Raw genomic sequence first — 18,131 nt, forward strand, 5'->3', positions numbered from 1 at the left:
CTTAGCCAGCTGGCTGCAGCTGCCTGTGTAGGGAGTGCCACTATGTGTAGTAATGCAAAATATATATGTAGAGTTCTCAAGTCATGAATAAACTAAAAACTTATTCTATGCATTAATCATATGAATGCTCTGAAGAAGACTGTTGTCCAAACACGAAACAGTAAAACTATCATCTCTGCAGTTGGCAGCCCTGTTTGGTGGGCCAATTTGATGTGTTTGTTAGTTATATTCATGTTTTATTACAGAGAAAGTGCATGTTGCCACCAGAGTATGTTGGAAAAAACATACTGTGGTTGCTTTTGGAGTGAATTATAATTAGTGGTAGTATGTTTTTTGTGTGTCCAGTGCCCTGTTCAGACTCTATACCTGAGTGCAAACTGATAAGCAAGAGGCTTTATAGCAAAGAAACATTCAATGAGATTTTGAGTTAGTTGGTGTTGGTCCACAATGACAGGAGTTATGCATAACAGCTACAGTGTTTTGAGAATATTTGGCTGCTGGTGCCAGTGAGCTTTGTTGGGGTTATCAATTGCAGAGAAGTCTAGCTCTTTATATACAGCTTTATTAATGTGAATGACAAGTGGAGCAGGAACTTGACCAAGTTAGGGAGAAGAACATGGGCAAAAAGGCTTGAAGCTTTAAATGGAGCCCTTTCAAAATGGAGAAGGTCAAAATGTCTTCTGTTTCTCAAAATTGCTCATTTCATATTCCATAGCTCAAAGTCACTTTCAAGAACTTGCCGGTGGAAAATGACAGTCTCTTCCTCTCTACAGGATGAGGAGAAATCCGTGCGCCAGCGCAGGAAACGCACCGGAGATTCCAACACCTGCTCTGAGGTGTCTGACTGCTGACAGAGGGCAACAGAGGAGGACAAAGAGAGGGAGAAAAAAGGAGAACAGGGGCCAAACTATGAGTCCAGAAATGGTCAAGGACTCGAAGTTTGACGCTCAGCTCTCGCAACTTTTGAAACTCTGAAAGACTTGTGTTTTTCCTTGAGGGAATCACTTTTGAATCTTCCCCTGAACTGATGAACACTCACCTTTGAACGCACATCAAAGTGGCTTCCACCTGGCTTTTCACACTGGCTTCAGCTCTCCACCCTTCGACGCACGGTCTCCAATGTAGACCGTCCTTGGAGGTCAAACCCACACGGTGTCCTTCTCCATTCTCCCTTCACCCACAACCACAACCCCTGCTTGCAACTCTACAAACACCAAACGGGATTCCCTCATCCGAGTCACTCGCTCCATCTCTCAGTTTCAAGTGACCAGGGAGACGCTGCCTGCATGCCCTGTCTGTCTCTCTGAATGTTTATATATGTTTCTAATGTTGATTCAGCCTCACTGCACTTCATCACTGATGATCAGAGGGTATTACACGGTCCATTCATTTCCTGTGTGTCCGTGTGTTCAGAAGAACACATGTTTATGTTGATGTGCCTGTAAGTATGTACGTATGTATGTATGTATGTACTTATGTAAGCTTTCAGGGCAGAATGAAGTACTTTTGAGAGGTGGAAATGTCATGTTGGAATAGAGGAAGAGTGACACCGTGTAGAAGCTGTAAATGAACAGACAGAGAAGTGTAGTTACTAACAGGCAAGGCCAGGTTGTGAGTTATGTTTTATGCCAAGTAGGGAGACACGTAGGGAAAGATGCGGGCATACATGTTTCATGTAGTAACTTAATGTTGAACGAATAATATTAGATATTGTTAGAGAGCAGTGCATGGGTAGATTAGAATTAGGAGGACAAAATGGGTAAAGAATTGAATGGGGAGCTGTTGAAAAGGAAAGAGGATGAAGTCAAAATTAAAGTGTGCCGCAGAGGGAAGAAATATGATTAAAAATATGATCATTTTTATCCACACAGTAGAGAAAGCTAAATGTACTGTAAGTAGACTAGATTGGATGGAGAAAGGAGGAGTAGGGATGAATGAGGTGACTGAATGCTTGGATGAGATTGTCTGTCTGCGTTAGTGAATTTGTGTGATCCAGCCATATTTTTTTTTTTTTCTTTGAGAGAAAAACGATGCCTTTTCAACTGGAGTTTGATCCATCCACAGTGAACAATGACTTCGGTGAAGGAGAGCGGAGGATTTGCCAATCGACCCAGACAATACAGCAACAACAGCCTCCATGTCTTCCTGCTTCCACTTGCATGGGATCACACGCGTCATTCGTGATTCTTATGTGTAATTAAACATGTCATTTCCTAGTTTTGGGGAAAAAAATCACAATTGAGAGAAACATACAAAAAGTCTCAATGCTTGAAAATGTTATTATGAGGAATAAGCCCTTAGCTGTGGGGCAATATGACCCAGATGACCTTATACTGTGCATCAGTGAAAATCTTCAAAATCCAATTAAGAAATGAAATTTTTCAATGGTTCTCAAATTCACTTCATGTAACTGATGCTTGATTGTGGACCTCTTGTAGAAACTGTAACAGAGCTATATTATAACATACATAACGCTGATATTCATATGTATATGAGGAGGAAATATGTAAGTTAATGCTTTGCTGCAAAACACGGGGATCTACAACTTTAAAAAAAAAAAAAAAAATCCCCTCTTAAAATCCATTCACATGTTCTGGATGGTTGCCACTTTTTGCTTTTTGTTTTTTAATTTATTTGTGTTACTACTAGCTTTTTAAAAATGTTCTCTTTTTTTAATGGGGGGCGGGGCACATAAATGAATAATATAACAAAGTGAATGGTTCTTATCTTAATTAGCTTGGCTTTAGCTGTTTTTGCACTGAAATATCTGGTATAATTCCATGCTTGGAAGATGGGATGTTTTGGTTTATTTGCCATCCACCTTGAGATGCCAAGAGATACTGAATATGTTGTTCTGACTTGAAAAGAGAAATGTTAATTTAATATGCATATTGGATAATAAATATAAAATATAATATGCATCATATCTTGGTGCATCTATTTTTGTTTTTGTCAACCGTTGTCACAATCTTGATCATGAAACTTAATAATGAAACTTGAAACTTGAAAACATGACATTTCAGTGTATCCTTGGTTTGCAGAAACCTAAAATGCTGACATTTTTTCTTGGCAGTGGGCTGAGACATCTGTCCAGTGACTCTTGTGATGTTGAATTCCCACCAGCCTCACCACTGTAAAGACCGTGAAGCCCCAGATGATGGAATCTGCCTTCCTCTTCCTCTGTGCAAGTGCAGCAGTCTGCACTAAAACTGCTGGGCTAAAAACAAACCAGTTTGGGTTATTTTGGTAAAGGGAACCAGCCCAGCACTGAAACCACTGGAAACCGGCAGGGTTGGGTTATGGGTTTGACCTGGCATGCTGGGCTGTTGGGGTAAAAATGACTGCATTACTGAGTCAAAGCTACCAAAAAAATGGGTTGAAAAATAGAACCTGGGAAAATTCTAGGTTACCAGTATCACTCGGGTTAGAATTACTTATTTTATTTTGATCAACCTCTGCATTAAGGATTGATGAAAATGATATGAAATGATGCTGCAACGAAACAAGCACATGACATCCCGACCATTTTTTAATTGTTGCTACAAGCAAAAAATCAAGTTAGTCACACGTTTCCAATCAATTATTTAAACTGGACCTTCCAATACATACAATGTATAAAATTCTTCCTTCCCATTCAAATTATCTTCACCACAAACACATTTTTTGTGTGATATTCTGTGCGGTTGAGGCCTGTTGAAGCATTCCAAACAAACAATCATTTCCTACTGCTGTTATGTTTCACTAGAGACTATCGTGAGTAACAGTATGATGGAGACCAATACTTTAACATCACTGTATGTTCATTTTTGGTCACCAAATCATCTGACTTTTGATTCAGAATTAAAAAGTTTAGAGAGATATGTTTTGTTTTTTTTTGTTTTTGTATTTTTTTTTTACACCAAGATATTTGACTGTGCTAAATGAACAGAACCCAAAATAGCTCACAAATCCTGTCAAAGAGAACAAATTCTGGCTGGCAGACACATTAAGGGAGCATCAAAAGAAATGTTCCCATAATTGGCATCTGGCTCACCTGTTGTGTTGAAAGAAGGCTGCTATTTTAGTGCAGTGATGATGTATATAGCTCGCAGCGCAACGTGCACTTTGCCAAACAGTTCAAAATTGCTTTGAACTTTGAGGCTGCCATGTGTTGACCTTCAAAAGCAAACCAACCTTATAAACCGAGGAAAAACAGTGGCACGTCAGAGATCCCACCCAAGGTTGGCTGAGATATAACTGAGTGGAGAAACAGGCCCTGCGTCCACAATGGGAGTTTTTGCATAAAATCAGAGGTGGAAGTCATTAATTATATTTACTTATGTAACTGCAAATAATTACCTTTTTCCTGACTTTCCTGAGTATTCAGTGTTTTTGGTTTTACTTAAGTCCATTTTTGCTTGTGCACTGTACTTCACTACATTTTGCATCATATCCATTACAGAGAACAAACAATCAATTTACAGATTGCAGAACCTTTCACAATAAAAGCTCGATCAGCAAAGATGAGGAGGAACCTGCTTCTGCTTTGTTGGTTCTACGTTTTGTCATTTCCAATAAAAGGTTCTCAACGTAAGACTAAAAAAAGTTGAATAAGTGTGGGGGAAAGGGGGGAATAATCCTGGTGAGCTGACCTGACAGTGAGAGCTGCGTAGACTCAACCATCATAATTATGTGCCACTTGATTCTAGAGGTTTCTCACTTCAGTCAACCCTCTGCAGTTTTGCACATTAAAAGAATGTACTTTGAACTTTGCACTGTCATCCTTTTATACATGCAGGGAAAAGCCCTTACGGAAAGAAAATATATTTACCAATATATTACATGAAAAATATTACAATATATTACATTTAATATATGGAATTACAATACATTTATATGTTATGTATTTGAAAATGTCTTAGCAATACATGGAATAATATACTCCTGATCAAAATCTTAAGACCAGTTGAAAAATTGCAAGAATTTACATTTTGCACTGTTGGATCTTAAGAAGATCTTTTTACATTTTGAAGCTCAGCAGCCTATTTCTACAGCCTATTTCAGTTTAATGGTTGTTTGCAATAAATTGCTTACTCAAATTTTTTTTTCTTCTTTTTGCATTTTGAAGCTCTACTTAGAACCTTCTTAAGATCCAACAGTGCAAAATGTAAATTCTTGCAATTTCTCAACTGGTCTTAAGATTTTGATCAGGAGTGTATATTGATGAAACATATAATACAATATATTTATATATATTGTATCAATTATTGTAATATATGGAATAATACATAAGTAATTGTGCATTTCAGATATTGCAGTATTTTGGAAAATATAAAGACTAGTTCCCATATATAGAAATATATGATCTAATATATCAAGATATTTTCCAATATACTGCAATATATTTGTTTCATAAGGGAGATCACAGGGGACCTAGTTATTGTTATGAAGGAAAAAAACCTCAGTGACTTTTACTCAATACCAACAAAGTAACAGCACTTCTCCTTTGCAGCAGTTCGCAGCTCATGTTGCTCAAAAGTAGCAGTTTGCAACATCCAGCCGCAGTCAGAAATCTCTTGGCTTTAAGACATCGCTACCCCTCAGTCCTTTTCCTCTTGTGTGAGGAGCTGAGTCTCTTCATGGGTATGGCCCTGACCACCTCATCCGCCTGCTCCTCCTCCTCCTATCGGGTTGTGAAAGATAAGTAAATCCTCTCACTGGGTGGTCCTACAGACCAGGAAGACCACAGTTTCTCCTCCTCCTCTTCCTCCTCTGTGAGGGATTTAGAGGAGGAAGAGCTTAATGCATGACTGTCATCATCAGCAACATAAAATTCTTCCTCCTCTGAAGATGACTCCGAGCTGGACTTGCTGTGGTCAGAAGTGAAATTAGAGGGATCCTCTTCTTCATATGAAGAATGTGAAGACCTGGAGGACTGGCTCTCCTCACTGCTCATCTCAGACTCATACCAGGCTAAAAGAGCAAAAAAAAAAAAAAAAAGCTCCCCACAAGCTCCCCTTACGGAAATGAAATATATTTACCAATATATTAAATGAAATATATGGTAATATATTATATATGGAATTACAATATATTGAAATACATTTTTATATTTGAAAATGTCTTAGCAATACATGGAATAATATATTAGTGAAACATATATTTTTCAATATAAATATATTGCATCAATATATTGTAATGTGTTTCAATATATGGAATACCATATTGATCTGAATATAAGACGACCCTGATTTTAAGACAACCCCTCTTTTTCAAGACCCTTTTTTGGAAATATACTTTTTATTTGGTCAGGTCTGCTGGATCTGACAGGTGCGCGGCGCACACAGAATGCCATATCTTTCATCATAAATCAACTTTTGTTTATACGCGGTTGCAGCAGCACAATGGACAGCGACACAGACCTTGTCCTAACTTTTCCCCCACATACAGCACCCCTGCTGTCATGACCTCCTGATGGCAAAGGCAAAAAAGCTTTCTTGTTTCTTGTAGCCAGGTGCTGGAAGGCAGCAGGAACGTGCGACAAACTTGGACAAACAGATCCTCCGCACACTGACACAGATTTTACTAAATCACTTTATTTTATATTTTAAACCATTTAAAAAACACACCTGGAAACGACCAGGTCAGACCTGAGGTGAACCTGAAGACGGTGAGGCGAAACGTGTTGTTCCCTCAAATAAAGTGATTTAGTAAAGTCTGCGTCAGTGTGCGGAGGATCTGTTTGTCCAAGTTTGACACATGTATTGTACTGTATTCCGTGCTTGAATACAGTAGCTAGAGCTTCAAAATGCAAAAAGAAGAAATGGGAGTGAGACAGAAAAAATTGAGTAAGCAATTTATTGCAAACAGCCATTAAACTGAAATGCCCTTACGAAACAAAAATATATTGCAGTATACTGGAAAATATCATGTGATATATTAGATAATACATTTCCATATATGGGAACTAGTCTTTATATTTTACAATATATTGAAATATATGCATAGACCATACATGTCTATATATTGATACATATAAAAAAAAATATTGCAATCAAGACCAAAAACGGCACTATATTTTTACATGCAATAGTTTGTCTTTATATGTTCAAATATACTGCAATATATGCATATACCATATACACTATATTACCAAAAGTATTCGCTCACCCATTCAAATGATCAGAATCAGGTGTCCTAATCACCTGGCCTGGCCACAGGTGTATAAAATCAAGCACTCAGGCATGCAGACTGTGAAACAAGACATTTGTGAAAGAATGGGCCGCTCTCAGGAGCTCAGTGAATTCCAGCGTGGAACTGTCATAGGATGCCACCTGTGCAACAAATCCAGTCGTGAAATTTCCTCGCTCCTAAATATTCCACAGTCAACTGTCAGCTCTATTATAACAAAATGGAAGCATTTGGGAACAACAACAACTCAGCCACGAAGTGGTAGGCCACGTAAAGTGACGGAGAGGGGTCAGCGGATGCTGAAGCGCATAGTGCAAAGAGGTCGGCGACTTTCTGCACAGTCAATTGCTACAGAGCTACAAACTTCATGTGACCTTCAGATTAGCCCAAGTACAGTACGCAGAGAGCTTCATGGAATGGGTTTCCATGGCCGAGCAGCTGCAGCCAAGCCACACATCACCAAGTGCAATGCAAAGCGTCGGATGCAATGGTGTAAAGCACGCCGCCACTGGCCTCAAGAGCAGTGGAGATGCGTTCTCTGGAGTGATGAATCACGCTTTTCCATCTGGCAATCTGATGGACGAGTCTGGGTTTGGAGGTTGCCAGGAGAACGGTACATTTCAGACTGCATTGTGCCGACTGTGAAATTTGGTGGAGGAGGAATTATGGTGTGGGGTTGTTTTTCAGGAGCTGGGCTTGGCCCCTTAGTTCCAGTGAAAGGAACTTTGAATGCTTCAGGATACCAAAACATTTTGGACAATTCCATGCTCCCAACCTTGTGGGAACAGTTTGGAGCGGGCCCCTTCCTCTTCCAACATGACTGTGCACCAGTGCACAAAGCAAGGTCCATAAAGACATGGATGACAGAGTCTGGTGTGGATGAACTTGACTGGCCTGCACAGAGTCCTGACCTGAGCCCGATAGAACACCTTTGGGATGAATTAGAGCGGAGACTGAGAGCCAGGCCTTCTCGACCAACATCAGTGTGTGACCTCACCAATGCGCTTTTGGAAGAATGGTCAAAAATTCCTATAAACACTCTCCTCAACCTTGTGGACAGTCTTCCCAGAAGAGTTGAAGCTGTAATAGCTGCAAAAGGTGGACCGACATCATATTGAACTCTATGGGTTAGGAATGGGATGGCACTTCAGTTCATAGTATGAGTAAAGGCAGGTGAGCGAATACTTTTGGTAATATAGTGTATGTATATATATATCGCAACATAATATATAAAAAAATATATTGGGATTTTTCTTAACATTGCATATTTTCCAATAAACAACCATAACATATGCATGGACCACGCATGGCATATATTTAGGGTCCGGGCAGCTTAGGACACCGGACACTATTGTATTCCCAGGTCTTCTTTCTTTCTTTCTTTCTTTCTTTCTTCTTTCTTCCAAGGAAATCATACTTCCCATGGGTGAAAACTCATCAAACTTTGCACAAAGGTCCTGTCCAATGCCAGATTACCTCAGCTGCAAACTCAAGCCAATAGTCCTGATGGTGGCGCTATAGCAAGCCTTTAAAGTTCAAAACTTTGAAAATTCATAACAAATCAACCATATGTGCTACAGCTTCACAACTTTCATCAAACTGTAGCCTCAATATAGAAGAAACTTTTGTACATTTAAACCTATTGAAAATTATGAAGCCATCACTCTGTTTTTTTTTTTTGTTTTTTTTTCAAAAACTGCAAAACTTCTTAAACTATCTCCTCCCACAATTTTTGCTCAAATGTCACCAAACCTGCTACGGAGCATCTTCAGACTGTCCTACACAAACGATGTTCACAGATTTTTGATTTATCAAAAATTAAGCCTACAGTGCATCAAAATGTTTTACTGTAAACGCTACTGTAAACATATACCTGCAAAGTCTTGCTAAATAAATCTTCAATGTTCATGAAAAAAATTGAAAAATTCTGGAGTCATGGTCGATGATGTGTGGCAAATTTCAGAATTGTATCTCAAAAACTGAATTTTTGACAGCATTTTGAATTTTGCTCTCATGTGAACAATTGGAGTCAATGTAAAAATGGCATTTTTAAACATCAATTTTTCACTTATGGAGCCGATCAATCATTGTTAAAAACAAATTAACATCATCTCCCTGTTGTCTAGATCAGTGTTTCTCAAATGGGGGTACACGTACGCCTGGGGTAGGCTACTTAGAGGAACTCCAGGGGGTACTTGAGATTTTTTTAAGTTATAACACGAGACTACCTTGCGTAGATCCGACCGAGTAATCTGTCAAATGTCTACAAGACTACCTGACAAACACCAGGCATACAGCTGATTTCTCAGCTTAAGTAAACAAGAGCTAAACAAGATCCCCCGTGAATTTTAATTTCTATAATAAAGTGCCTCAGTGGAGTCAGCACCACGGACAGTAGGCTACCTGTAAGATTTTCCACGGAGATATATATTGTTATCAGTTATTAATTAGCCTATTAATCGTTATTCATTTGTTTAGTCTTCATGAGTTTCCTGGGCCATTTATTTAATTAATTTGTCAGTTTGTTTGCATCTGTACATTGAAATGAACATTTAATAAATCAACACATCTGTGAAAACTGTTGTCTTTATTTCAGAGGTAAATTGATAACAGCCTGAAAAGGTGATTCTATAACTCTGTTCAGCCTTAATGTGGCTGCTTACTGTCCTTACTTTTGCTGCATAGCCACATTAATCGGAGCTGACGTTAAATTGGAATGACACGCCCCCAGCTGAAATGAAACATCTACCAGTTAAAAATGACTGAGAAGTCGGTAGAAGTATAATTATCAGTCCATGAAAAAAAATATTTTTTTTTTCCAGCAGATATTCTAGTTACAACATGATTGAGCTAGTAGAGCAATTTTATTTTGCTATGTTTGGTATCTATTCATTTTCAGGAAAACACGATGTAACCACTGGCTTAGTCAAATTGTCAAGCTGCTATTGAGCTGCTCCTTGCCAATTAGCTCAGAGCGTTAAACGACTGTCTTTGGCTCCAGAGGTTGCAGGTTCAAACCTCGACTTTTGCAGAATCCACATTGTAATGTGAACATCTTAATCATGTGCTCCAAACTGCGTGAGTGTGACTGATCACTGAGCAGCAACTTCCTAAAAATGCCTGGACCCCACCCATCACTGCACAGCAGCTGTAATTTTACGTATATTTCCAATACATGTTCCCATATAATTAGAATGTCATAGATCATGTATTTATAAATATATTAACCCAGTGTTCATCACATAAATGTAAATACATTATGGAGGACTTTTATACATATAAAAGTCAATATATGAACACATATATTATATATTTATATTGTATATATGGCAAATATATGAAATGCGCAATTGTTGCTGTATTTTTCCATATATTAACATATATTGCAATATATTGATGCAATATATAAATATATGCCACATATATGATTCACCTATATATTACACCATTTATTTCTGAGACATTTTCAAATATATAATATATTTCTATACATTGTTGTTCACATATTAAATGTAATATATTCTAATACATTACAATACATTGCATTTCATATATTGGTAAATATATTTTCTTTCCGTAAGGGTGGGCTGTTCATCAGCTGATCAAAAGTTTAAGACCACAGCCTTTAAAAGCCCAAATCTTCGCAAAAATGTGGATTCAGTGTCATTTTCTGTCAGGTCAGGCTACTTAGAGCCTTCTTAAGATCCAACAGTGCAAAATGTAAATTCTTGCAATTTCTCAACTGGTCTTAAGATTTTGATCAGGAGTGTATGTATGAGAGAGAGAGAGTTGACAGACAGCTGCCTGAGAACTAGGCAGGTGGCATTGACTCGGAAAAATAGGTTATCTGCAAAGCAGCTGGAACGCCCACTCAAAAACACACACACACACACCCACACACACACACACACCCACACACACAAACAAACACATACTTATATAGTTAGTTATAGTGTATAATGTGCCTTTGAAAAAGGCACGTTGGCAATCTCAGAATTTCTGAGTTTTTTCTCACAAATATGTGACTATAATCTCAGAGTTTTCTCAGATTTTTTTCTTGTAAAATTCCCACTTTAATCTGAGAGAATATCCAAATTTCTTTTTCTCCTAAGTTTTCTTCTTAGAAAATTAGGCCCTCCCTTAGCTCTGTAACTTACAGCTTCCATGTGAAGAGAGAGGGGAAAAAAAAAAAACTCAATCCAGAGATTTGAACACAAAAGTACAAAATTGTTCATTCTAACAACTGTTTGCAACCACACATGCAGCCAAGGCAGTTTGTAAAACTATCCTTGATTTTGACCAGACTGTCAGAGCATACTCATAATTTCAAGGTCACATTATGAATTATTCTCTTACTAAGTTCAGTATAAAGACAACATAAATAACATCTACACAGTCAACTCAAGCCCAAAGTGGGGAGGGACCGGCTTCAGCTCCTGTGTGATGAGCCTGCAGCTCCAACAGGTTGAAAACGTGACACGTTGCATAACCTTGCCACCATTTGTATGTCATATCAGCTTTCCCACTGAAGTGGTGATGGTGGCAACGGGCCCACTGGGAGCAGCTACATAAAGAGGAGTGCGTGATTCCCTGAGGTCCTCGCACTCTCAGCTTCTCCAAGTCTGGATGCAAAAGTTTGTGCTGGTCAACATGAACGTCGTCAGCCTCCTGTGCTGCCTCAGCCTGCTGCTGGTGGCAGCTGCCGCCCAGCAGCCCAAGCCCTGTGGTGAGTGCCGGGCCTGCCCTTACGGAAAAAAATATATTTACCAATATATTGAATGAAATATATGGTAGTGTATTAGAATATATTACATTTAATATATGGAATTACAATATATTGAAATATATTTTTATATTTGAAAATGTCTGAGCAATACATAGAATAAGTTTGGCTGACGGGCGCGCAGTGCGCACACGTCACCAAAACCTCACAGGCAGGTGTCCAGAATGTCAGGTACATTAACAACGCAATAAATACCCACAAAAACCCCTATTCAATGCTACTATCTCAATCAGCACATAAATATATCACAACTGATGTCAGATCAGGAGATGGGCACCGTTTGGCATGCGTAATGGAAACCCAACCTGATCACCCGTCAGTCAAACAATGTGTCCAGTACGGTGATGTCTTTTTTCCAGTCATGGTGTCTGGCGCTGCTCACTACCAAGTTCTTCTTCCATATATATAAATATTCCGCTCAAATCGAAAATGTAAAAGGCATCAGTTTCTTGCCAGACACAGGTAGCTCCAGCAACATTCCAGCAGCCAAGACTGGCCTCATTGTCCTGAGTGTGTGTTGCTGCTGCTCTCTTCCTCCATGTGCATACGGGGGCTCATTTGATTGGTTTAAAGTGAATCTGCTGTGTCAAACCCACTCCACGCCTTCTCTCCTCCCTTCTGCCGGTAGGAGGGACGGCGGAGTACTTGTGCCACCAAGCACGACGTGCCAAACTTGCAAAATCCACCTGGCCAAACCCAATTGGCGAAGCGCAGGTGCACTGCGCCCCCGCCTCGCCCAGTCTGCGAAACTAGAGCCCATAAGTTGTGTGTGTGTGTGTGTGTGTGTCTCCTAACCATATGCTGACAGTGTATGCTTACAATATACTTAGTGTAGTTTGTTATTTTGTCATAGCTGCTTTTTTTCTCAAACGATCAGTATCTCATTACTTAGATTAAGATCATTTGTATGACTTATTAAAGGCATGCGGTGATGATTTCTACCTTCTGCTCCACAGTTGTCCCACCTCTGTTGAGCGGAGGCTTCTCGTACGTGAGTATCGTCCTACGGCACAACTTCCAAAACCTCCCTCCCTCACACTCTCTCTCCTTCACTCATCACTCTGCCTCCCAGAGACGCTGTGTCCTGGGCAATGATTTGAAAATGTTACCACACTGCACCTCATTTTTGTGCCCACACATAGATAGATAGATAGATAGAATTAGAATAGAATTTAATTACAATTCTATTTATCTATCTATATGTATGTATGTATGTATCTATATCTATCTATCTATCTATCTATCTATCTATATCTATATCTAGATGTAGATAGATATAGATATAGATATATATACATATATATAGATATATACATATATATATAGATATATATTATATATTTTAAATTATTATTTTTATTATTTTTTGTTATTACTACTACTACTATTATCGCTATTACTTTTTTTTTTATCTGATGTTCTGGTACTTTTTTGCTTATTAAGTTGTTAAGTAGTAAATTGGCTGAGGTGTCTCAGCTTGGGTTTGGTGCTTCCAGTTATGAGTTTGGTTTTGTCCCCATGACAAATGACTGTAACTGGCCCTTATATGAGGCATAAATCTGGCAAAGCAAACAACGCGTTATCGTGTTTTGTTCTCTCATCCTTATGCCACTTTTCAGTCAACACTCTTCCTGTCTTTGGCGTTTCATCTTTGCTTTCATTATTTTCTGTTTTTGCAGCTTCCAGCTGGCTTTGTGTCACCACAGAGCTGCACACTGTTCATTTTACCCGCCACCATCACTCTGTTTGTAATTCTCAGCAGCTCAGGACAGACAATTTAATTATTGTATATAAGAGATAAGTTATATCATTGAGAATAGGACTGAAAGGGGAGAAGGTGGGGCTCACAGATTTGATGCGTCATTTTGAACCCGATTTCTTTAATTCTAGCAACACTCCTGCCCGGTCTTCTTCTTCTATCTCTGTTGCTCCCACATTGTGTGTGATCGATTCCCTCCTCTCTCTTCATTGTCTTCTCTCTCTCTCTCTCTCTCTCTCTCTTCTCTCTCTCTCTCTCCCTCAGGTGGGTGCCGATGGTGCCATCATGTCCACCGGAAGGATCAAATATGACGCTTTTGGTCAGAGGGTGCTTGTCAGAAACTTAGTGACGGCTGGCAATCACACTTTCAGTGTGGAGCACCTGATGCTTTTCAAGCAGGTACTGTGCTAAACACAAACCATAATCAACAGGTTTTGCAAGCACTGATTCGTTTCAGTCTGAAAACCCTCCTGGTAGGTGGACTTGACTGTGGATGGACAGTATATGTGACACTGCTGGAGCTGTCCTATACGATTTTCATGTAGTTCTAGTTCTGGTAGTCTGCGCAGGTTGAAACACACAAACAAACAAAATATTTGCACCCTTACAATGTAAGAATTCCCAGTTTGATATCACTTCTCTTAAAGCTGACAGTTTCTTAGTTGTAGTGAACCAGGAACTCACCTTGCCAAACTCTTTGGTTCATTCAAATTTCACTTCATGCGCTGTTTTGTCTCCCTGTTTTCTTTCATCACCTGTAATTCCACTCTTTAAACTGCAATTAATGTCCAGTAATCATGAATGATGTGCATAATTTAGAACAAACATGCAAAGAATTTGTTCAGAATTGCAGATCATTGCAGAAATCCAGATTATGTTACAGCAGTTGCAAAATCCTCTACAGACATACACAGAGACAATAAAATACATGCTAACAGCAAAGTAAAAGTCAAAAGACGTCACTACACATTCACACTGTAAACACCATGTGTTTTAAGAGTTAAACATATGTAAAGAATGAGTGTTACAAGGTATAGACTCACTTCCTTTCTCCCTGCAGAATGTCTACTATGAGATGGACTGGAGCAGATTCTCTTGCCAGAAGAAGAAGCTGGATCCCAGCTTCATTCCCATGCAGGTCCCCGCTGATGCTAATCATATGGGTCAAGTGGTCATAGGCTCCTTGTCTTCCTGGGGAATGGGTGTGACAGTCAACACTTGGTATGGAGCTCTTCCACCTAACGGTAAGAGGGGAAGAACATATTCATCAGTCAGCCTAATGGGGTGCTAAAATGAAAATTTACAATTTTAACAAATGAAAGACGGGAGGAAGTCTGAGCAACGTAAACTTTGCTACACACACCTAGTCATCATTAGAAAGTACGCTTAGAAGCCCGACAGAGGTATTATCATTAATGGTCATTATATAATAGTTGAGGTGAATGCTCAATTTCTATTGGAGGGTATGTTGCCTATTAAAAACACACATAATCCAGCTCAAATTTAATCCCTGTTCTAAATTCATTCACTGACCATAAAGTTGGGAACCACCCAGAGCGACAAACTGAAACATCCACCCTTAATCCCAAAAATTTGGCTTGATACACATTGTAGGTGATAGAGAAGGTTTTTAATGGACAAGCTGTGACACCTTTTTTCAGCTGCTGGGAAAAGGGAAAATTCAAAGGCACTGCCTGCGTATCTCCACTTCTCTGGTGCCTGAGAAGCTGAGAACTGTGCACAAAAAAATGTTACGCTGATAGGCCCAGTAATATGCAAGATTAGCTGCGGGCATAAATGAACTGATACAGACGACCAAACACAAGATCCAGCAATGGATTATGTATTTTTGGATAATTAGGCCAAAAATGACTACACCACTCACTGACTTTGATGTATACTGATGTTTTATGTTACCTATCTACTAATCAGCTACATGAAAGGTTTTGGAACTTAATGAGAAACTTAGATGTATATATTAAGTATATAAAAGTGTTAATAAAAGTGTATCGAGCCTTGTCAGATGCTTTGATTTTTTTGTGCACCAAGTTGTTTTGTGTTTTCAGGCATGTACATGCATGTGTTCACTGACGCTGGCTGCTTCCCCGCCACCCTCTTGGCCTTCACACCAGAGTCTGGATGGACCGCCGTCAGGTCAGTGGCCACATCAGGGAAGAGTAACTCATGTGTGGCATATACAGTCTACTGGACATCATGTGCCATGTCCTGCGCCTCCTCTTGACACTTAAAGAGAAGTCCATGTTCTTGGCTTAAAAAAAAAAAAAAAAAAACACCATTAAGCTGTTTTTTATTTCAGTTAACACCTTAAGAATTAATGCGACACGTACAGTTTGGAAGGCCCTGCCACACCCAAAGCCAAATCAATGTTATAACGGGACCACCAACTCTCCAGTCAGCTCTGTAGCACATCTTGCAGTGTTTGTCCGCATGTGAGGTGGTGTTGTATGATGTCTGTCACTGAGTAGTGTGAAGCTTCAGAAATTCAAAGTGTGTCTCTGTGCCAATAACAGGATGAATTCCTGTAAGTTTTTTTGTGATTGATAACCTGCAATGTGATGTTGAGTCTTCACCCCTCACCAAACAAATGGTACCTCCCGTTTCAGCACCTACAACTGGGTACTGGGCACCACAGATCCCATGGACTTCCTTCCTCCTTTCTTCTGTGGCAAGTCTCAGCTGGAGGAGACGGAGAAAGCAGACACTTTCTTCACGGCTTTGGAGTCTCTGGCCAAGCAGTCCACCAGCAAGCAGTAACAACCTTGAGTGTTTTCAACCCAGCTGACTGCCAACACCAGCACCTTCAAAGCAAAGACGCTGCTTTGTTTTCAGAATAAAATTCATTCAGCAATTCATTCAGGCTGGGCGTGCTTCTTTGGACAATAACTAAATATACTTTTATATTTTTTTTTCTGTGATCCACATTTTACTTAACCCTAGCCAGAGTTTCTACACTTTTTTCCCGATTAACTTCCAAAACCTTTTTCATGAGTTTTCCATAACTACACACCAAATTTTTATGGCTGGTTTTCTGAGAAATAAAGAGTAAAGTAACCTTTACAACTTAGGGGTGAAACCAAAAGACAAATAAAATCTGTCTCATAGCAACCAGCATGTCTCTGGACTGGTTGTTTTCCTAGAAAAACACAAGAGCACAAAAATAAATAATAATAAAAAATGCATTAATTACTTCTCAGGTTCTAGCTCCACTTGTCAAGTTTACAATCATCATTAAACATTTCCAAGATTTTTTTTTTTTTTTTTTTTTTTTTTCAAAATTAAGGGATATTTCACCAGTTTCCAAGACATTTCTAGGCCTGGGAAACACATTTTCAAATTCATTGACTTTTCCAGGCTTTCTGTGCCGTTAAAAACCCACCCATCTGTTTTCATGTCCAAACACGAAACAGTAAAACTATCAGATGAAATCCAACACTGTTTTGCCGGGATTAATGTTGGAGGGTCTTCTTGTGTTTCCAGCAAGATTGTAGTGAATTGTGAAACTGTACCTGCGACCCTGAAGACTGTTCCGGGACTGTCAATGTTGAATTTTGTACCATTTTGGATTGGAAGATGTCTTTTTAACTAGTGTATTATCAACTGACTTTTATTGTAGTTTTTGCTTTGTTTTCCAGGCAGTGTGGAGACCTGCGGGGAGCACTTGGGCCCCTCTGGCTTGCCGTGTGATTGTGGTTTATGATTTGATGGTGGTGGTCACTTGGTGGTGTCTGTTTTCTTTTTTTTTTTTAATTTATTCTTAGGACCGTGTGGCGTGCAGTGTGCTCATGTGCGTGGGTGTACCCTGGGCTGCAATTGAACCTCCCCGCAGGAGACCCACTGCCCCTTTTTCTTCTCCCCTGTAGTTTTTAGGGCAGATGCCTTATCTCGCAGTTGATATTGTCTTTTAGCTGGTGTTAAATAAAATTCTTTGACTGTGGTTTCTTTGGTCTATTTCACCGACCCACCCAATTGAAGTTGTTTCCTTCTCTCTTACAATAAAATTCTAATTGTGAACTGAATACACGTCTCTCCGCTCTCTCTGAACCTTAATTTGTTTGTGTCCACCCTTTGGGCCGGGTCACAAACGCACAGTACGGACAGAGGACTCCATCCATATCTGTATCTGTATTTCACACTGAGTATAAATGCTGCTGCCTTGGGTTTTGGACACAGCCAGTACATGCAGATGAGTGAAGATTGCATGATACAATTAACCAATTAACATCCTGTAATGCTCTGTGGGATGTATAAAAATGCTGAGTAGGCCCAAGTGACTTTGATTTTGGACCAAAACAGCAAAAGGAAAAGATCTGAAAGAAGTGACTAATGGCATATCCAAAATGTTTCCAAAATTATACTTGATCAGTTGCTACCAAATAATGTACCATCCCCTTCTGTAAG

General features: G+C 39.3%; 2 protein-coding genes across 4 annotated transcripts in view; both read left to right on the forward strand.

The window, feature by feature from the left end:
• Positions 1 to 2,924, forward strand: part of pnpla6 (patatin-like phospholipase domain containing 6) — a 37,338-nt gene extending 34,414 nt beyond the window's left edge. For all 3 annotated transcript variants that reach the window (XM_030074151.1, XM_030073992.1, XM_030074063.1), the window contains exon 36: positions 774 to 2,924. In XM_030074151.1, coding sequence (XP_029930011.1) covers positions 774 to 851 — 78 coding nt within the window. In that variant the 3' untranslated portion in view covers positions 852 to 2,924. The remainder of the gene's footprint in view (positions 1 to 773) is intronic.
• Positions 2,925 to 11,820: 8,896 nt separating this feature from the next.
• On the forward strand, positions 11,821 to 16,487 carry LOC115362480 (ependymin-like). The gene is made up of 6 exons (XM_030056425.1): positions 11,821 to 11,896; positions 12,582 to 12,667; positions 13,977 to 14,111; positions 14,773 to 14,956; positions 15,779 to 15,866; positions 16,337 to 16,487. Exons 1-6 carry the CDS (start codon positions 11,821 to 11,823, stop codon positions 16,485 to 16,487), a joined length of 720 nt encoding a protein of 239 aa, XP_029912285.1.
• The last annotated feature ends 1,644 nt before the right edge of the window (positions 16,488 to 18,131 follow it).

Source organism: Myripristis murdjan, chromosome 1, assembly GCF_902150065.1.
Source record: "Myripristis murdjan chromosome 1, fMyrMur1.1, whole genome shotgun sequence".
Classification (NCBI taxonomy): Eukaryota; Metazoa; Chordata; class Actinopteri; order Holocentriformes; family Holocentridae; genus Myripristis; species Myripristis murdjan.

Coding starts and splice junctions, on each gene's coding strand:
- LOC115362480 (XM_030056425.1), top strand. CDS start 11,821: ATGAACGTCGTCAGCCTCCTGTGCTGCCTCAGCCTGCTGCTGGTGGCA. Junction 14,112..14,772: donor ACCTGATGCTTTTCAAGCAG/GTACTGTGCTAA, acceptor TTCTCCCTGCAG/AATGTCTACTATGAGATGGA. Junction 14,957..15,778: donor TGGAGCTCTTCCACCTAACG/GTAAGAGGGGAA, acceptor TTGTGTTTTCAG/GCATGTACATGCATGTGTTC.